Here is a 22,323-nt window from a genome sequence, read left to right as displayed (position 1 = left end):
TATTGGTGTTTACATGAATCTACACGTGATAAAACTGCGTATTAACTGTATACACATACACAAATAAGCGTCTGCAAAACAGGTGAAATCCGATTAAAGTCTGTGGGTTGTACTAACGTCAAGTTCCTGGGTTTGAGAGTTCACTATAGAAGATTCCCTACTGGGGAGCTAACTATCAGGTCCTCCTGTTGGTAACGACAGACACCAGGGACTACTGGGGGTGGGATGGAGGGCTGGCAAGGGCTGAGAAACAATTGGGTACTGTGCTCAGTACCTGGGTGACAAGATCATGCTACCCTTAACCTCAGCATCACACAATACACCCAGGTAATAAACTTGCACATGTACCCTGGAATCTAAAATAAAAGTTGGAGGGGTAAAAAAAAAAACCCCAAAACGATTCCGCACTGGGGAAGCTGGGTGGAGGTACACGAGGCCTCTCCGTACTATTGTCGCAACTTCCTGTAAATGTGTAATTGTTTCAAATAAGAGGATGTTAAAGGCAACAAATCTACTCAAAGTCCCATTATAGAAAAATGGCTAAAATGAGCGTTTCTAGGGTTTAACCCAAGATGGGATTTAGAACCCAGCTAGCATGACCTTTACTTCGCCCCCTAGTGGTAGCGCCAAAGGCACCCGGTGAATAACAAGGTGTGGAATCTCACGGTGATGACTCAATACCTCATTTGCATACCCATGGTATCCTGCACATAGTAAATTCTTTAAAGCTTAAAAGACTATTTCTTTTGACTCAACATTTCTAACTATTAGAAGATTATTTAAATAATTTTTGTGCAAACCACAGGCAGTAGTAACTTTTTGTGAGAACTCTAAGCACCATCGGTGTACTAGGAGTTGCAGTTATTGCAGTGATGAGTTAACGCATAGCATTTCCTGGTTTCTCTTTAGGTTTTTTTTTTTTTTCTCCTCCAGTATTTTATTGAAGATCTAAACTTTTTGCCTTTTACTAAAGATTTCTGTGGGGAGGAGCAATCGGCTTTTAAAGCAACTTTTTCAATCTTGCTTTAGGCAAGACAGATCATGTTTTATAAAAAAAAGACCTTAGAAAAAGAAAAAGGCACTGTGATGCGGGTTCAAGTGTTTCATTGTTGCCACTAGACATTGTATAACAGGACTTCTAAGGCCACAGTTAACTCTTGTTTCCATCTCAAAGCTCTGAATACTGATAAAAGTCAATGTAACTTTCCTTGGTGATATCTGACTTGGCTAATTAGCAACATTAAGGTTAGAGACACAGACTGGCTTAGACAATTTAGAGAGACTCCCCCTTAGTGACGGACTTTAAGATACTAAATTCAGCCACATGGTTGGAGAATTTCTGGCTGCCTGTCTACAAGAGAGCTCTGAAGCCATCCCCCTCTAGATAATGTTCTTTTTATCTATCTACCTAGCAAAAAACACAACGCAAGGTGGTGATGCAAGCTCCTTAAAGGATTTTATCAATTCCACTGATCAGTTTGGTATAAACTGGTTTCCACTGCTTGCCTAATAAACATTTAATAAATGTATACATGCCACATAGAATTTGACCTGAGATTTGCTTTCATAAAACCTGGGAGCAAAATTGTGGTGGAATAACCAAGCTTCATCCATCTTGAACTTGTTGGCAGCTATTGTCATCCCTGAAAGTGCCATCAGTCAGTTCCCCCCCACCACACACACCCCCCTTACATCTTCTCCCATGTGCCCCTGTGATCTTGCTCTTACCTGGCTGCTGCTGCTTCTTAATTTCTTTTTAACAAAGGCTTATCAACTGTCATGTCATGATTTTAAAAGGTAATAACCTTTTTAAGAATGCTGACAGGCACCACTTTTAGGAAATGTACTGAGAGAAGGAAATGTTTCCCCTCCTTCCCACTTCCCCATACCTCCCCCACAAATTTCAGATCCAGCCACTATTCAACCTGCCCTACGCTGGAATAACCCCTTCCCCCTTTCTCTCTGAATCCTATTGTAGCACTTAGACAATTCTGAATCCTGTTACAGCACTTATATGTTTACATGTAAATTAACTTTAATCTGCCTCTAAGGACAGTTCTTAACATTGAAAGCATCCAAATGAGGAGTCCAGAAAAAGTGAGTTAGCATTTGAAGGATTCTAATCAGAAATCTCCTCCCAGACATGACTACAATTCAAATACTTCCAATATGGTACCTAAAACTACACCTGAAAGTCTCCTAGCATACGGACCGTTAGAAATAAATAGTTTACTAACGAAACTTGTGGTGCTCAACGTGTGATGAGTTAAAATTTTTCTCAGGCTTGAAAACCCTTGTAATAATGAACTTTGGAAGAATCCCTTGAGGCCAGGTGCAGTGGCTCCTGCCTGTAATCCCAACACTTTGAGAGGCCGAGGCAGAAGGATCGCTTAAGCCCAGGAGTTAGAGGTTACAGTGAGCTATGATCACACCACTGCATTCCAGCCTGGATGACAAAGCAAGACCCTGTCTTCAAAAAATAAACAAGTAAATAAATTAGTCAGGCTGTGGTGGCTCACACCTATAATTCCAGCAGTTTGGGAGGTCATGACAGGAGGATTGCTTAAGGCCAGGAGCTCGAGACAGGGCTGGACAACAAAGCGAGACCCCGTCTCTCTAAAATTTTAGAACTTGGCTGGGTGTGGTGGCACGTGCTCACAGTCCCAACTATTCTGAGGGCTACGGTGCTGGCACCACTACACTCAAGCCTGGGCAAGAGAGAGACCTCGTCTCAACAAATTTAAAAAACCTCCCTTGAGCCCAGCAACCAAAGCACTGAAGGTTGAACACTCCCTTCGTCTGTCCTTTAATAAGGCTCTATCCTCTAATCAGACTAGAAGGGTAGCTGCTTCAGCCAGCAGAATAGAATTGCACCAGCCTCAGAAGGAACTTTCTGCAAGATGCTTGTTGGAGTACTTCAAGACAGACAAAAGAGGCCTCGTGAGCTTTCAGAACAGGTTCAGTGATGGGTTTTGTACCTGCCTACTTAATGAATGTTTGCACTTGTAGGAGAATTCAGAGATAGACGGTTTCACTGTTTAACATACCACTTGGTGGCAAGGTTGTGGGAGAGAAGACATTTAACTCCTATCCACCTCCAAATGACAGAAGTTACCAAGAGTAAAACCAAAGAACTTTATTTTTGTTAAACAACAAAATAGGCTTGTATTCAAGACTCAGCTCCAATCCACCGATTCCAGGGAGTCCTCTCTGATCACTCCAAGGCTAGAAACTCTTCCAGCAAATTTGGCTACACAGACTGGGGTCAATCATACAAGCAGAAACACATTGTTAAACGGCATGCCAGGACCAGCTTTCAGGCGGGACCCACAAGCAGGGCCAATTGTCCTGGCTGTGTACAGCCCTGGCCCTTGTTAAATACTTCACACATCAGCCGTATACAGCTAGGGGTGCCTGCCTGGAATTCTCAAACAGAGTGTAAACTTGAAGAGAGAAACAATGCCTCTTACTCCCTTAACCCACAGCGATCATCACAACCCGGACCGGAAGGCAGGTAGCAAGCACTGACTTGCAAACTGCGTGGTCTGTGGCTGAGAAATTTGTCACCAGCCCCAACAGTGGGAATGTCTTCATCTTTGCATCCGACCCCCTCACACATTAGCAGGCTCTTGAAAATATCTGTTGGATTGAGGTGAACATGCCCATCGGGGTTGGGGATTTCTTGTAAAGGAACGTGGATCTCTTGGCAACGTCTCCTTTGTTTCATGTGTGGAAACTCTGGTGAGTTTACAGAGGTTAGGCACTAGCTCATTTTCATTAAGCCGCAGCCCCTCAAAGATTATTCCAGCATGTCTGCCATATCTCTGCCTCCCTCCGTCTGATGGGAGCAGATTACTAAGTGACTTGGCTGTGTGTGTGAATGTTCGGCCTGTCTTTACTAACAGAAAATTGGATTTTACACAGCTTTTCCCCTTCCCAAAGAGGCTTGCTTAGCAGAGACAGATTCCTGTGTTCCATGCCAGTCCCTCTGGACAAGGAGAATGTGGGCTGAAGAGTCTCCAAACGGCAGGGGCAAGAAACCCGCAGATGAGGCCAGGCATGGCAGCTCACACCTGTGATCCCAGAACTTTGGGAGGCCAAGGCGGGTGGATCACTCGAGGCCAGGAGTTTGAGGCCAGCCTGGCCAGCATGTTGAAAACCGGTCTTTACTAAAAACACAAAAAGTTAGCCGGGTATGGTGGCACATGCCTGTAGGCCCAGGTGCTTGGGAGGCTGAGGCAGGAGAATGACTTGAACTTGGAGGCAGAGGTTGCAGTGAACCCGTGGTTGCGCCACTGTACTCCAACATGGGCAACAGAGAGAGACCGTCTCAAAATAGAAAAGAAGAAAAAGAAACCCATGGATTAGCAACGGAAGGAAGGTTTGCTTCCTCCTTGTGAACACACAGCATGCCGGCTGTTTACACATCAGCACATGACCTTTTGTCTAGTCTCATCCCTGCTGGATTTTCTTCCTGACATGTAAATTTGCAGATAGGCAGGAAAAACATAAGATGGTAGTGATTCCCTGGTGAGAACAGGAACAGGAATTGTAGCTCTCTGCCTCATGTAAAAATATGATCTACCACGTGAATGGATAAATTCAAATTTGCTGATTAATTCTTAGCCACCAGGGACCCTGCTCTGTTCTCTCTGTTTTCTATCTAGTAGTTTATGGGAAATACTATCGTCTCATTAAAAACGTCCTTGAGGGCCGGGCATGGTGGCTCAGGCTTGTAATCCTAGCACTTTGGGAGGCTGAGGTGGGCAAATCACAAGGTCAGGAGTTCAAGACCAGCCTGGCCAACATAGTGAAACCCAGTCTCTACTAAAAATACAAAAATTAACCAGGCGTGGTGGTGGGTACCTGTAGTCCCAGGTACTTGGGAGGCTGAGGCAGGAGAATCATTTGAATTCAGGAGGCAGAGGTTGCAGTGAGCTGAGATCGCACCACTGCACTCCAGCCTGGGTGACACAGTGAGACTCTGTCAAAAAGAAAAAAAAAAAAGTCCTTGAAAAAGCTAGGAGAAAATAAGGTGAAGGCAGAACCAAGGGTTTAGCTCTGCAAAACTAACAGATCAGGAGGGAGAGAGAGAGAGAGAGAGTGTGCGTGTGTGTGTGCGCGCGCGCACGTGCGTGCATTCAAATGGAGAGAGAGAGGAGGCAGAGAAGCAGGACAAGGCAGGAAAATCAGTCAGAGGGCTCCAGGAAGAGTCCACAGAGGAAACGGCACCCAAAATCCTTCAAGCACTGACCACTGCCCTCTGGATCAAGTCCAGACTCCACATATGGCGCCCAATGGCCTTTATGATCAATCCCCTGCCTATCTTGAGTGATTCGTTCCTCACAACTCAACCTTCTAGGCAAGCTGAATTTATTTCACTCAAATCCAGGTTGTCAGGCATGCTATTCCGTTCACCCACCCTTGAGTCCCTGCGGGTGGGGTTCTCTGCAACCTCTGTCTCCACAAGCCCCAGCAGCTGTTGCACCAGCAGCTCACCGTCTCATCATCACCTTCCCCCAAAGTTCAGAGCCCACTGAGGACAGAGACTGAGCCTGAAATGTCACAGTATCCCCAGCACGTGGCCTGGAAGCAGCTTACAGAGTAGGTGCGAATTTAACTCACTGGTTAAATGAGTCAGAATGGAATGTTGTCTTTCTGAAGTATTAAAATGCAGAGGCATTTATAAATAAGCTAAATCTTAAAATCTTCATGGGCAAAGCATGAGTAGCTAAAAACTGTCCTTAGGGAAGTACCTCTTTCTCTGTGTTCACAGTCATTCAGATTCAAGCTCTCCTGTCTGCCTCTGTCTATTCTCCCTAAGCCTCCTCACAGGCCCTGTGAAGTCCTCTCTGATTGTACTTCTGAAAGAACAGCTTATTTAGAGGTCTGAAACCTGCCATGGAAAAATGTGTCCTCAGGAAAGAACAGAATTGATTACTTGTAATACTCTTTATAATGCATTAGGATTGAGAGCTCTTTTCAATAGCAACCCCACCCTCTACATGTAAATGTCTCTCTGTAGAACATTACCTCCTTGCTGAAGAGGGAGAATCAGCAATGTTGTTTTTTTTTTTTGAGATGGAGTTTCAGTCTTGTTGCCCACGCTGCAGTGCAATGGCGTGGGCTCGGTTCAACTGCAACCTCCACCTCCTGGGTTCCAGCGACTTTCCTGCCTCAGCCTCCCAAGTAGCTGGGATTAGAGGCACCCGCCACCACACCTGGCTAATTTTTGTATTTTTAGTAGAGACCGGGTTTCACCATGTTGGCCAGGCTGGTCACAAACTCCTGACCTCAGGTGATCCACCCACCTCAGCCTCCTGAAGTGCTGGGATTACAGGCAGGAGCCACCGCCCCCAGCTGAGAATCAGCAATCCTTAATGCTAAAGCAAGGAATTATTCATCCATGGAAGGAAAAATAGCAATAACCACAATAACATGTATTGCACATCTATTCTGCACTAAGCACAAGCATGCTGGGTGTTTTCTGTCCATCACCTCTTTCTCCATGACCTTGTATTCCCATGTTCCAGGTAACAAAACTGAGGCTAAAAGGAGGTAAATGAGGCCAGGCACAGTGGCTTACATCTGTAATCACAGCACTTTGGAAGGCCAAGATGAGTGAATCACTTGAGGCCAGGAGTTTGAGACCAGCCTGGCCGACATGGCGAAACACTATCTCTACTAAAAGTACAAAAACTAGCTGGCGTGGTGATGCACACCTGTAACCCCAGCTACTCAGGAGGTTGAGGCAAGAGAATCACTTGAACCTGGGAGGCAGAGTCTGCAGTGAGCCGAGATCACACCACTGCATTTCAGTCTGTCTCAAAAAAAAAATTCTTTTTTGAAAGGAGGTAAAGGATTTTCCAAGATGTAGCAAAGCCAGATTCAAACTCAAGCCCATCTAACTCCAAACCTGTGCTCTTTCCGCTATGCCAAGTATTTATGATCTTGAATCTTAAATAAAAGGAAAAAAAAATTAATGACAATATACCTGACATAGAACTTCATTTGAATCAGTTTGGTTCAGACACTGCTGTGCAGAAACGCGTTTACTCCATCGAGCAAGCAACATGGGCACTGAGACATTTCCCTGTCTCCCTGGCATCGCTGCAGAGAAGACCAGCACGAAGAAAGAGAAAGGGACTGGCAGATACGACAACGGGTCATGTCAGAAGCCGCTGAGGCTGGACTCGCCCCATCCCTGTCACACACAGGCTCCAGCATAGCACACTAGAGCCTGCGGGATGGGTGCGGGGGGTGGCTCCTACCCTGAGAGCCCGGAAGAGCAAACATTGCAGAACAGGATGCAAAAATCAGAGCACATGGAGTCTGAACAGCCCTTGACAGCCGCACCTACACAAGCTCCCACACCACATCTGTTGTCTGGGCAAGTACAATCAGCCTCACCCCCGAAGAAATGACAAAGCTCAAAGGCATTCTTGATTTGGGTTGTAATCTTCCAAACCTGGACATCGCCAAAAATTGGAGGACTACAGTCAGGTGCAGCTCCCTCTCACTGCCCTAATGTAGCTTCACTTTGAGTCACTATTTCCCTAATACGTCCTTCCCTTTTCTAACTATGGCAACACCACTGGAACAGCGTCTCCGCTACTGATGATCTTGCCAAACCCTGCCCATTCTTTGGGGCTCAGGTGACGGTCAGCCCCCTTCTCCCAGAAGCAGTTTGTGACTTTCTGTGCCCAGAATGGTCTCCCTACTCTGACTCTGCACACTGTCCCACTTAGCCCACCTGCCTACACCGCCATCTAGAGGCACGCAGGACCCACGAATTTCACTTCCGTGCTGCAAGCTGGTGCTTCACTCTTGCCTGCAGTTAAATTCAGTAAAATACTGACTCCGCTCCAGGCATTTAAGATACAGAAATGATTAAATCCCAGCCCTGCTTTTGTGGGACCCACAAGCTAAGTGAGAAAGGATAACACCAAATAAAATTCTACAAATAACTTTGTCATAATAGAGTACACGATTTGATCCAGAACACTGCTGCCCTATCACCCTGTTTACTGCCTTCAAATCATTTAGCTCAATCTGTGGCCACTGTTTGTTCATTTATTTGCAGTCAGCCCATCCCTAGTAGGAGACACTAGCATAGGGATGTTGTCTGTCTGGTTCACCACTGTCCCCAGCACTCCAGATGGACTTGAGCACAGAGACACTCTCATCGAAAGCTGTATTTGTGGAAGGAAGTAAGAGAGAGGCAGGCAAGTGTCGTGAACTATGAGAACCAAGCCCAGCTTGAGGGTCAGGCAATGCTTCCATGACAGGGAGCCAGCTATGATCTGAAGTGTGAGTGAGGGCCAAACGGAGCAGGTGTGAGGCCCAATCCAGACGAGGAACAGCATGAGCTAAGGTAAGAATGGCAAATCAGCATGACCAAGGGAGTGGGGACAGAGCCCTTAAATATTGCTATAGACCGGCAGCTCTTAAAAGGGGATGATTTTGCCCCCTGGGGGCACTTGGCAATGCATGGAGACTTTTAAAATTTTTTTTTGTTTGTTTTTGTTTTTAGAGACAGGGTATCACTCTGACACTCAGGCTGGAATGTGGAGTGCAGTGGCACAACCTCAGCGCACTGCAACCTCCACCTCCTCGGTTCAAACAATTCTCATGCATAAGCCCCTGGTGTAGCTGGGATTACAGGCACACACCACCATGCCGGGCTAATTTTTGTATTTTTAGTAGACACAGGGTTTCATCATCTTGGCCAGGCTAATCTCAAACTCCTGACCTCAAGTGATCTGCTGGCCTCAGCCTCCCAAAGTGCTGGGATTACAGGAGTAAGCCACCACACCCAGCCGACTTTTTAAATTGTTAAGACTTAGGGCATGAAATGCTGCTAGTACCTACTAGGTAGAGTCCAGGGATGCTGCTAAGCATTGTACAATGGTCCAGAGCAGCTCCCCACAACAGCCATCTGATCCAAAATGTCAGTAGTGGCCAGGCACTGTAGCTCACACGTATAAGTGGGAGACTGAGGTTAGGAGCTCAAGACCAGCCTGGGTAATATAGTGAAGTCCCATCTCTACAAAAAATTTAAAAATTAGCCAGGTATGGTGGTGAATGTCTGTAGTCACAGCTACTCAAGAGGCTGAGACAGGAGGATCGTTTGAGCCCAGGAGTTCAAGGCTGCAGTGAGCAATGATTGTACCACTGTACTCCAGCATGGATAACATAGCAAAACCCCATCTCTAAAAAATAATAATATTTAAAAAATAAAATGTGGCCAGGCATGGTGGCTCATGCCTGTAACCCCAGCTCTTTGAGAGGCCAAGGCGGGTGGATCACTTGAGGCCAGGAGGTGGAGACCAGCCTAGCCAACACAGTGAAACCCTATCTCTACTAAAAATACAAAAATTGGCCAGGTCTGGTGGTGTATGCCTGTAATCCCAGCTACTTGGGAGGTTGAGACCAGAGAATTGTTTGAACCCGGGAGATGGAGAATTGCAGTGAGCCGGGATTGTGCCACTGCACTCCAGCCTGGGCTATAGAGTGAGACCCTGTCTCAGTAAAATAAAATAAAATGTCAGCTGGGCATGGTGGGCCATGCCAATAATCCCAGCACTTTGGGAGGCCAAGGGGGGTGGATCACCTGTGGTCAGGAGTTCGAGACCAGCCTGGTAACATGGTAAAACCCCATTTCTACTAAAAATACAAAACTTAGCTGGGCATGGTGGCAGTCACCTGTAATCCCAGCTACTCAGGAAGCTGAGGCAGGAGAATCACTTGAACCCAAGAGGTGGAGATTGCAGTGAGCCATCACGCCACTGCACTCCAGCCTGGGCAACAGAGGGAGACTTCATCTCAAAAAAAAAAAAAAAAAAATGTCAGCAGTGCTGAGGTTTACCAGCCCAGCTGCAGACTACCATTCAAGGGATGGGCAGGTCAGAACACATCAGCTTTCTTCTGAAGGTCATGCTTTCTAGTCACACCTAATATCTTCCTTTGATTAGAATTTGGACCAAAGTAGCATGTGCTTGCCACCTCCTGCAGCCTCCAAGAAAAGAAATATTCGGCAAGGAGTGTGTAGAACCTGAGGACCCACATCAATGTCCGTCGCCTGCTGGATGTCCACGGACTCATCATTTCTTCCATAAATTCTAGGGCTCCAAACCACCCACCCCACATGCAAGGTGCTGAGTAGCACAGAGATGAGAAGATGAGAGGTGCTCACAGCACTGGTAGATGAACGGATGGTCAGATGGACAGAGGGATGGACAGGTTTGTCAGGACGGCAAAAGACTGAATCCTCGGTGCTCCCAGAGTGCGCGCCTGTGCCACATGTACTTTTCTGGGAGGGCAGAGTTGGCTTGAGCAACACCGCTCCTGCCCCCAGTGCTGTCACGAGCCGTCGTGGAGAGCACCGAGCAGAGGCCATCTCCGCAGGGCTCCGGAGCCTCTGCAGGGAGTCCAGCAGCTGGGCTTGACCTAGTGAAGCACAGGAGCCAGGCAGTCAGTGAAGACAAAGCCCCTTTGTCTAGAAGTAGCAACACACGGCTGGGCTGAGCCTGCCCTTGACAATGAAATCTGTGGCAGCTCCCACACTTGCTGGGGCTGACCCTGTGTCCACTTTCTCATGCTGCCTCACCACGGCCCCTCTTCAGCTAAAAGTCTCTCAAATGTGTTTGCTTACCTTTGCTCCGGCAAATAATTTTATATTTCCAGTATTATCTGAAATGCTTGAATTTTTAAAAGAAAAAAATAAATCACTCTTTCTGTTGTACAACATCCAGTAGTATTATATTTCTAAAGAATAGATCCGAGACACTCACAAAGGCTACCTCCTATTACATCTCAAATTCCACTTGGCCACAGAGCTTCCCGAGTTTCCTCGTCTCTGAAGTGGGCACGATACTACCCACATTACCTTCTTACTAAGAATCCTAAAAGGGGCTTATTTCAATAAGAAACATCTAGAAATGGATGCCAGGGATGAAACTTCAATTTGCATCTAAGTTTTCACAGAAGTATCTGGTGGGTAGAGCAACAAAAGCCAAGAATGACACCCATGCAGCGCGGGCTGCTCTTGCTAGTTCCAGACAAGCATGGGCCTTGTATCTTCCATATGCCTCCGTACAGAGCTGGGAGAAAGGAACAGGCGACCCTCGCAAATCGAAATGGAAACTGAGCTACATTTGTTACAATTTCACGCAAATCTGCAACTTTCAATAGAGAAAAATATTAGTATGGGCAGCACCCAAGTTGGAAACGAACTGTCTTGAAAAGGTTCATTTATAAACAGACTGTTCAGAACCTGGAATGCAAAGTGTCCTTTATGTCCCAAAGGCTGATTGAATTTACAATCTATTTGGCATATTACATAAAGTAAAAATAGAAAACAAAACAAACGATGTTCTGATTGCATTTTAAAAACACATAAAAATACTTAGAAAAACAAATATGCAGCCCATAATTCACCTTGACCCAAAGCCCACACGTGAGCTGGGCCCTGGACCCCCTACAGTCCAAGTTATAACCGAAATGGGGTCCTGAGAAACTGAACGGAGAAGAATGAGAAGAACCCCAGCCTCAGAAGGACAGGGCTCTCCTCTGGCAGGAGAATAAAGTAGTCAAGCATCTCTCAACAGGAAGAGAAGGGTCTGGCACCTACCGAGAATATGTACTCTAGCACAGAAGTGCTTCTGGTCACATCTAGGAAGATACGGGTATGTCAAAGAACAGCCTTCCCCACCACGGCACACGGAGACCCCGGGAACGCCTTCCCCAACACGGCACACGGAGACCCCGGGAACGCCCTCCCCAACACGGCACACGGAGACCCCCGGGGACGCCCTCCCCACCACGGCACACGGAGACCCCGGGAACGCCCTCCCCAACACGGCACACGGAGACCCCCGGGGACGCCCTCCCCAACACGGCACACGGAGACCCCGGGAACGCCCTCCCCACCACGGCACACGGAGACCCCGGGAACGCCCTCCCCACCACGGCACACGGAGACCCCGGGAACGCCCTCCCCAACACGGCACACGGAGACCCCGGGGGAACGCCCTCCCCAACACGGCACACGGAGACCCCGGGAACGCCCTCCCCACCACCGCACACGGAGACCCCGGGAACGCCCTCCCCACCACGGCACACGGAGACCCCGGGAACGCCTTCCCCACCACGGCACACGGAGACCCCGGGAACGCCCTCCCCACCACGGCACACGGAGACCCCGGGAACGCCCTCCCCACCACCGCACACGGAGACCCCGGGAACGCCCTCCCCACCACGGCACACGGAGACCCCGGGAACGCCTTCCCCACCACGGCACACGGAGACCCCCGGGGAACGCCCTCCCCACCACGGCACACGGAGACCCCCGGGGAACGCCCTCCCCACCACGGCACACGGAGACCCCGGGAACGCCCTCCCCACCACGGCACACGGAGACCCCGGGAACGCCCTCCCCACCACGGCACACGGAGACCCCGGGAACGCCCTCCCCACCACGGCACACGGAGACCCCGGGAACGCCCTCCCCACCACGGCACACGGAGACCCCGGGGGAACGCCCTCCCCACCACGGCACACGGAGACCCCGGGGGAACGCCCTCCCCACCACGGCACACGGAGACCCCGGGGGAACGCCCTCCCCACCACGGCACACGGAGACCCCGGGATCGCCCTCCCCACCACGGCACACGGAGACCCCGGGAACGCCTTCCCCACCACGGCACACGGAGACCCCGGGAACGCCCTCCCCACCACGGCACACGGAGACCCCGGGGGAACGCCCTCCCCACCACGGCACACGGAGACCCCGGGGGAACGCCCTCCCCACCACGGCACACGGAGACCCCGGGAACGCCCTCCCCACCACGGCACACGGAGACCCCGGGAACGCCCTCCCCACCACGGCACACGGAGACCCCGGGAACGCCCTCCCCACCACGGCACACGGAGACCCCGGGAACGCCCTCCCCACCACGGCACACGGAGACCCCGGGAACGCCCTCCCCACCACGGCACACGGAGACCCCGGGAACGCCCTCCCCACCACGGCACACGGAGACCCCGGGGGAACGCCCTCCCCACCACGGCACACGGAGACCCCGGGGGAACGCCCTCCCCACCACGGCACACGGAGACCCCGGGGGAACGCCCTCCCCACCACGGCACACGGAGACCCCGGGAACGCCTTCCCCACCACGGCACACGGAGACCCCGGGAACGCCCTCCCCACCACGGCACACGGAGACCCCGGGAACGCCCTCCCCACCACGGCACACGGAGACCCCGGGAACGCCCTCCCCACCACGGCACACGGAGACCCCGGGAACGCCCTCCCCACCACGGCACACGGAGACCCCGGGGGAACGCCCTCCCCACCACGGCACACGGAGACCCCGGGAACGCCCTCCCCACCACCGCACACGGAGACCCCGGGAACGCCCTCCCCACCACGGCACACGGAGACCCCGGGAACGCCCTCCCCACCACGGCACACGGAGACCCCGGGAACGCCCTCCCCACCACGGCACACGGAGACCCCGGGAACGCCCTCCCCACCACCGCACACGGAGACCCCGGGAACGCCCTCCCCACCACGGCACACGGAGACCCCGGGAACGCCCTCCCCACCACGGCACACGGAGACCCCGGGAACGCCCTCCCCACCACGGCACACGGAGACCCCGGGAACGCCCTCCCCACCACGGCACACGGAGACCCCGGGAACGCCCTCCCCACCACGGCACACGGAGACCCCGGGAACGCCCTCCCCCACCACGGCACACGGAGACCCCGGGGGAACGCCCTCCCCACCACGGCACACGGAGACCCCCGGGGAACGCCCTCCCCACCACGGCACACGGAGACCCCGGGAACGCCTTCCCCACCACGGCACACGGAGACCCCGGGAACGCCCTCCCCACCACGGCACACGGAGACCCCGGGGGAACGCCCTCCCCACCACGGCACACGGAGACCCCGGGAACGCCCTCCCCACCACGGCACACGGAGACCCCGGGAACGCCTTCCCCACCACGGCACACGGAGACCCCGGGAACGCCCTCCCCACCACGGCACACGGAGACCCCGGGAACGCCCTCCCCACCACGGCACACGGAGACCCCCGGGAACGCCCTCCCCACCACGGCACACGGAGACCCCGGGAACGCCCTCCCCAACACGGCACACGGAGACCCCGGGAACGCCCTCCCCACCACGGCACACGGAGACCCCGGGGGAACGCCCTCCCCACCACGGCACACGGAGACCCCGGGGGAACGCCCTCCCCACCACGGCACACGGAGACCCCGGGAACGCCCTCCCCACCACGGCACACGGAGACCCCGGGAACGCCCTCCCCACCACGGCACACGGAGACCCCGGGAACGCCTTCCCCACCACGGCACACGGAGACCCCGGGAACGCCCTCCCCACCACGGCACACGGAGACCCCCGGGAACGCCCTCCCCCACCACGGCACACGGAGACCCCGGGGGAACGCCCTCCCCACCACGGCACACGGAGACCCCGGGGGAACGCCCTCCCCACCACGGCACACGGAGACCCCGGGAACGCCCTCCCCACCACGGCACACGGAGACCCCCGGGAACGCCCTCCCCACCACGGCACACGGAGACCCCGGGAACGCCTTCCCCACCACGGCACACGGAGACCCCGGGAACGCCTTCCCCACCACGGCACACGGAGACCCCGGGAACGCCTTCCCCACCACGGCACACGGAGACCCCGGGAACGCCCTCCCCACCACGGCACACGGAGACCCCGGGAACGCCCTCCCCACCACGGCACACGGAGACCCCGGGAACGCCCTCCCCACCACGGCACACGGAGACCCCGGGAACGCCTTCCCCACCACGGCACACGGAGACCCCGGGAACGCCCTCCCCACCACGGCACACGGAGACCCCGGGAACGCCCTCCCCACCACGGCACACGGAGACCCCGGGAACGCCCTCCCCACCACGGCACACGGAGACCCCGGGAACGCCCTCCCCACCACGGCACACGGAGACCCCGGGAACGCCCTCCCCACCACCGCACACGGAGACCCCGGGAACGCCCTCCCCAACACGGCACACGGAGACCCCGGGAACGCCCTCCCCACCACGGCACACGGAGACCCCGGGGGAACGCCCTCCCCACCACGGCACACGGAGACCCCGGGAACGCCTTCCCCACCACGGCACACGGAGACCCCGGGAACGCCCTCCCCACCACGGCACACGGAGACCCCGGGAACGCCCTCCCCACCACGGCACACGGAGACCCCGGGAACGCCCTCCCCACCACGGCACACGGAGACCCCGGGGGAACGCCCCTCCCCACCACGGCACACGGAGACCCCGGGGGAACGCCCTCCCCACCACGGCACACGGAGACCCCGGGGGAACGCCCTCCCCCACCACGGCACACGGAGACCCCGGGAACGCCCTCCCCACCCACGGCACACGGAGACCCCGGGAACGCCTTCCCCACCACGGCACACGGAGACCCCGGGAACGCCTTCCCCACCACGGCACACGGAGACCCCGGGAACGCCCTCCCCACCACGGCACACGGAGACCCCGGGAACGCCCTCCCCACCACGGCACACGGAGACCCCCGGGAACGCCCTCCCCCACCACGGCACACGGAGACCCCGGGAACGCCCTCCCCACCACGGCACACGGAGACCCCGGGGGAACGCCCTCCCCACCACGACCACACGGAGACCCCGGGAACGCCCTCCCCACCCACGGCACACGGAGACCCCGGGAACGCCTTCCCCAACACGGCACACGCACATCTTTACAGCAGAAAGGGGCGCTGAAATACAGATTGTTGCTGAATACGATACCTGGATCTCCTCCAAATACAAACACGATGTGAAATATTGAAATCACGTTTGAAAACTGAAAAGATTTATTATTTATCCACTTTATACCTTCTTTAGTCCTCCAAATAAAGTGTCAGTCTCCAGCTCAAATTCCTGGTCCAGTTCCTTTTCATGTTCTAACAAAAAAGAAAAAAAAAAACAGCCTCCATTAGTCACAAAGCTAAACAAAACTGGGCTGGCTGAATAGCTGGAGCACTTTTCTTTTTCTTTCTTTCTTTTTTTAAAGACGGGGTTTCACAATGTTGGTCAGGCTGGTCTTGAACTCCCGACCTCAGGTGATCCGCCCGCCTTGGCCTCCAAAGTGCTTGGATTACAGGCGTGAGCCACCGCGCCCAGCCTAGCTGGAGCACTAGAAGAATTGGAATATGTCCTGGAAAAGCTGACGGTGGACTAACTACAGGCACGGAAACATACCACATTCCTTGACCTTTCTTTCCAGTGCTCTGTGACCTAAGTTCCTGGAAATACGTAGAAGCACTGATGGAAATTTGGCTTGTAATCAGGGTCACAGAAGGAGAGATCAACAGAGAAGAGTTTCCAACACGGGAAAACATGGGAAGGGTTACTGCAGATGCCCCGCGCGCACATGCTGTTAGAAATACTGACACCAACTATGCACAAAACTACGCTGATCAGAGCTGCTATGATCTAATGCTAACCAAATAGCCTAAGATACTCATATAATGGTAATAATCATGTTTATAAGTAAACCAGTTGATTTGAAACGAAAGATAAAATCTGCAAACACTGCTTGTACCAGGCACAGGACAAGATACGAGGAATGAAGTGGAACCACACTAGCGTGGCCTTTGCCCTCCTGGGGCTTGCTGTGTACCAGGGAAAACAGACAAACATAATAAGAAACTACGGTAGTGCTGATGAGTGCCACGAAGCAGAAAGGAATGCTGTGGGGGCCGAGGCTGAGGTCTGTGCAGTGTCCGGTAGGCAGCTGCATGGGTGTGAGCAGAGCTCAAAGGAATGCTCTAAGCTGGAGATAAAAACTTAGGAGTTCTCAGTGAAGAGTAGGACAGAGCCGCCAGAATGGCTGAGATTCACCCCTCTCCCACAAAGAGTGCATAGACAAGAATGGGGAAATATGAATGCTTATCAGATCAACCAAAGTATAAAAACCACGAAAACCAAAAAGGAGCTACCCAGAAGGAAACCCAAGAGACAGAGAGCTGTCACTAAAATACAATCACGAACTAATGCTGATTTCAGAGTAGGATCAAGGGGCAGATTTACACACATTAGATGCAAACAGCAGCCCCAGCCTCAGACCACAGGCAACACTTAGCAGGCACACTGGCCGAGGGTACACGGGGCACACCTCCAGGAGCTCCAGCGCGGTGCACTCCAAGTGGTCTGGGAGTGCCATGGAAGCGTGTGATTGCAGGAGGGCACTGGTCCTCTCTGCGACAGCTGCACGCAAGACCACACTGTGTGTGCGTGTGTGTGTGTGCACACCTATATGTGTGTTGCACTACACACAGACTCAAGTCCAAGGGAACAGTTGGTGAACAAATGACGAGTTATTGTGATCCAACAAAGAATCTGAATTCACGAAGGCAGAGCGGGTAGAAAAGCTTCCCGCCTCTTCCCTGTTCTGTTTCGGCTTCACTTTCTCCCACAAAGTGCAACCTTTAGAAACGTCAGAATTATACGGGATTAAAAGAAAGCAAAAACTTAAGCTCCTTTTTTGCTGCTTCTTTTTTAAGAGTTCATTCAAAAGCAGGGACATTTACACACTAACCTCAGATTTCCTGAGGCTGGAACATATCTCCCTCTAGTGGGAGAAAGGAACCCCATGCAGACAGGAGAACTACGACGAAATCCTGCCTCGTGCTGTCCAGCAGAAATAGAGCATGAGCCACATTTAAAATGTTCAAGTTTCTTACAGCCACAAAGTTTAAAAAAGAAAGAAAAGTGAAGTTAATTTTACTTTATTCCAACATATCCAAAATTGTGTATCAATATGAAATCAATATTAAACAATCACATGAGTTATTTTACATTCTTTTTCTAATTCTTTATAATCCAGTTTACAGGTCATCTTTATAGCGCACCTCAATTTGGACTGGCACATTTCAAACGCTCCCTATCCAGATGTGGCTCACCACTACAGTACTGAGCAGCATAGCTCTAGACCAAAAATCCTTCCTCCTGTTTTAGAGAATTCACATAAATCACCCTTGTCTCATTTCTTGACACAAATGCTCCCTGACATAAACTATAACTTAAATCCATTCATGACCCATTTGGAACTCACCGTCTTCAGAATGTCTTAAGTTAGCTGAAAATCCCAGCTGCAGAATGTAGCTGATACAGGAGAACCTGTGGCAGGACATCTTTCTGCAAGCTGCAGTCACCCTCGGGATTTCTGATGATGCTTTCTGGTAACCGCCCTTTCGGTCATTCTGCCCACCGCCCAGATAGAGTGGATTTATCGAGACAGAGGAATTGCAATAAAGTTTAAATCACATAGAGCTGGCTGGATGGCAGATGGGAGTTTCATCATTACTCAAATCAGTCTCCTGAAAATTCGGAGACTGGGGTTTTTTAGGGATAATTTGGCAGGTAGAGGGCTAGGGCTGATTGGTCAGGTCGGAGATGAAATCACAGGGAGTCAAAGCTGCCCTGCTGTGCTGAGTCGGTTCCTGAGTGGGAGCCACAAGACCGAGTGAGCCAGTTTATCGAGCTGGGTGGGACCAGCTGATCCCTCCAATACAGGGTCTGCAAAATAGCTCGAGCACTAATCTTAGGTTTTACAAGAGTGATGTTATCCTTAGGAGCAATTGGGAGGGTTTAGAATCTTGTGGACTCTAGCTGCATAATTCCTAAGCCATAATTTCTAATCTTATGACTAATTTGTTAGTCCTACAAAGGCAGTTATATTTGTAATTTTTACACAAGCAGTTTTATTCTTAGGGAAGGACCTCAGACCTTCATTCTTCGAACAGAATTGGAGTTTCTATCCTAACTCAAACACAGTCAGGCAAGAGGCTGCTGCAAACAGAAAGAAGCCTCCTGTGCTTGGGAATTCTCTCCCTATCACACAGGACCGTCGGGCAGAACCCGCTCTTTCTTCCAGTGCCCTGGTTCTATTTCCCAAAATTCAGTGCTCTACAAAACTGCCTGAGAGCATAGAAATGAAGCAATTTCTGCTGAGGAGCCCCGATTACCACGTCAGCTATTGATTCTTCCCTCCTACAAAAGGATACATCAAAGCTCCATCCTACTACTGAGTGAGAGGATTTGCATTTTAATTGCTGCCAATGAGCTGTGGTGGTAAACCATTTACTTAAAACCTCTAACTAACCTACCCCTTTTCACTCCAGTATTTTGATAGGAAATTAATTCTGGGGTGGGGGTAATAAGAGGGCATAATCAGAAATAGAAGATTACACACACACACACACACACACACACACCCTAGTCTGACACAAGTCACTGCGAGGGAGCAGCACACTCAGTCATGACACACACGCCCTGCTGTTTCTATGCATTGGAAAAATTCCAAACAGCTCCTACTGATTATTTCTCCATGAAGCCATGAGTACAACAGACTATGGTAGTAATTGAGAACTGGGTGTATGTGTGCCACATTTTCCCCGTCCAGTCTATCACCAAGGGGCATTTGGGTTAGTTCCAGGTCTTTGCTATTGTAAACTGTGCTGCAATGAACATACGTGTGCATGTGTCTTTATAATAGAATGATTTATAATCCTTTGGGTATATGCCCAGTAATGGGATTGCTGGGTCAAATGGAATTTCTATTTCTGGGTCCTTGAGGAATCACCACACTGTCTTCCACAATGGTTGAACTAGTTTACACTCCCACCAACAGTGTAAAAGTGTTCCTATTTCTCCACATCCTCTCCAGCATCTGTTGTCTCTAGATTTTTTAATGATCGCCATTCTAACTGGTGTGAGATGGTATCTCGATGTGGTTTTGATTTGCATTTCTCTAATGACCAGTGATGATGAGCATTTTTTCATATGTTTGTTGGCCTCATGTATGTCTTCTTTTGAAAAGTGTCTGTTCATATCCTTCGCCCACTTTCGGATGGGTTTGTTTTTTTCTTGTAAATCTGTTTTAGTTCTTTGTGGATTCTGGATATCAGCCCTTTGTCAGACGGGTAGATTGCAAATTTTTTTTCCCATTCTGTTGGTTGCCGATTCACTCTAATGACTGTTTCTTTTGCTGTGCAGAAGCTGTGGAGTTTGATTAGGTCCCATTTGTCTATTTTGGCTTCTGTTGCCATTGCTTTTGGTGTTTTAGTCATGAAGTCCTTGCCTGTGCCTGTGTCCTGAATGGTTTTGCCGAGGTTTTCTTCTAGGGTTTTTATGGTGTTAGGTCTTATGTTTAAGTCTTTAATCCACCTGAAGGGGGGCACGGAAAAGATGGGCTTCTAACGATAGGAGAATTTAGTGGTAAGCAACTCTTAAATATTCATCTGCAGATTATCCTACAGAAAGCGTGTGGATTTTCATGACACTGTTGAGGCCTAGGGGCTCCTTCTTTCCTCTTCCAGTCTCCACTTGAGGAATAAAGAAGTGATTTAGAAATAAGCCAAGGAAAAGCAAATCGGATATGCCAATGGATGTAAAAGGAGACACTAAGAAATGTCCTTTGAACCTCCCAAAGAGGGCTGCTCGTCCGCTACTCACCTGAGAAATTCCGAGTCTATGGGGCAGACCACCAGGTGTGCAATTTGCATGGGAAACTTCAGAGCTCCTGGAAGAAGCAGAAGCAGCCTGGACTGAAATGGAAACTCTCAAGCCAAGAGTGAGTCATAAGCTCTCCGCATGTTCAGTGTGTGGGGTCTGACATGCAGCACCAGCCAGGGAGCGGAAGGAATGAGGAGCTGTGAGTCTAACACTAGAGCTTGTCTGCAAATGCCCTCCAGCCCAGGCTCTGCCCCACTGCATTGTGTAAGGCTTATTAGAAGTCTTAAGAAAGCAGATTATCTGGAAGCTGACACTCCCCTATGTAAGGATTAAAAAAAAAAAATCTTTCCTCTAACTTTCTTAGGTTCATGACTAAGGCCCCTATAATAAAAGGCACCTTAACAAAAGAAAAGCATACAAATTTACTTAATGTAAGTTTTACATGATACGGGAGCCTTCATAAGGAAATGAAGACCCAAAGAAACGGCGAAACTTGCATATTTTTATGTTAGGTTTAATGAAGATTGGACAGTCACGGAGAAATAGATCTGGACAGAGTGAGTATGTTCTAACGGTAATACACTCAGAGGAACTCAGCAAGCCCTATTTCTTCTGTGCGATCCTTCATCTTCTGAGATAAGGATGTTCCCTTCCTTTGTGTATAGAGAAGGCAACTCTCACATGAGGATTTTATGACCTGCTTCAGGAGAGAAAGGTTGGGAGTAAATTTCCTGCTTCTGCCATTTTCTCAAATGTCAAGTTGCCATGTTTTTTGAGGTAGAGCTCCTGAACCCCAACGCCCACCTGAAGGAACAGTGTTAACACAGGAGGAAAGTGCCGGTGCAAGGAGGAAGTGACAGGCTGCAAGTCTCGGGATCCATTCCAGTAACAGGAGGACGGTGATTCAACTGCTTCCTAAGACCCTGGCCATAGATAACAAGGGAAACCACAGTCCAATATAACGTGAAGCATCACCAGAGAGAATGTTTGGAGCCTTGAATGTTCCTCAACACTCACTATGAATGCTTCAAGACAGGCTGTTCAGTCCTCAGCTCCTGCAGAACTGCATTTGGGTTCTTTCACAAAGCCTTGTTAACTGAAGGGCCCCTGGTGGCCCCGCTCATGCTCAGTCAGCTCACCTGGTTCCAAGTGCAAGGACACCTATTCAAGGACAGGACAAGTGGCCTTGGTCTTCCCACCCCAGGCTGGGTTCTCCAGAGTTATTGATCATCTTGCAATCAAGTTCCTCTAATCACAAAAGTCAGTGGGAAAAATTACTTCCTAACAAAGCCCACATCCCATGAGAGGTTAGCTCATCGGATGAACAATGTAAAAGAAATAATTAATCTATAAATGAGCTGCTGTATCCTTTCTTCATAAATCAAGCTTAGTACTAATGAAGGCCACAGGTTTACACAGAAATAAACAAAAGGTAGAAGGTGAAGGTGCTCAACTGGAATATCTGTCTCCCACTTTAAGAACAACTATAAGAAAACAAAGAAATAGGGAGTGGTGATTCGAATAAATACTTTACATCATAAAAAGCAAAGCTCTTTAAATATGAGGGCTCCCTGGTGCTATAGTTTATTTTTAAAAAATTATAGCTCTAACACTGAATATTAAAGAAATGAAAGTAAAAAGCCTGTGACATGAAAATGCAAATCAATGGGAAGTGCAATTTCATTTATAAAAATGTCATTAATATGCAACTTTTCAGTAACATAGCTACTTCACAAAAGAAGGTGTGCCTGGGCTCTGTAAAACCAGAAGGTTAA

General features: G+C 50.6%; 1 protein-coding gene across 2 annotated transcripts in view; it reads right to left on the bottom strand.

Moving 5' to 3' along the window:
* Window positions 1-22,323, bottom strand: part of HHAT (hedgehog acyltransferase) — a 359,060-nt gene that overhangs the window by 305,571 nt on the left and 31,166 nt on the right. For both annotated transcript variants that reach the window (XM_064360344.1, XM_064360345.1), the window contains one exon: window positions 15,926-15,993. In XM_064360344.1, the coding sequence (XP_064216414.1) occupies window positions 15,926-15,993 (68 nt within the window). The remainder of the gene's footprint in view (window positions 1-15,925; window positions 15,994-22,323) is intronic.

The sequence above is a fragment of the Aotus nancymaae genome, unplaced genomic scaffold (genome assembly GCF_030222135.1).
Source record: "Aotus nancymaae isolate 86718 unplaced genomic scaffold, 86718_ANA_hifiasm-v0.15.2.pri h1tg000039l, whole genome shotgun sequence".
In the NCBI taxonomy this organism is placed as follows: Eukaryota; Metazoa; Chordata; class Mammalia; order Primates; family Aotidae; genus Aotus; species Aotus nancymaae.
The sequence above is the reverse complement of the archived record's forward strand: the minus strand, read 5'-3'. Positions and strand labels throughout refer to the sequence as shown.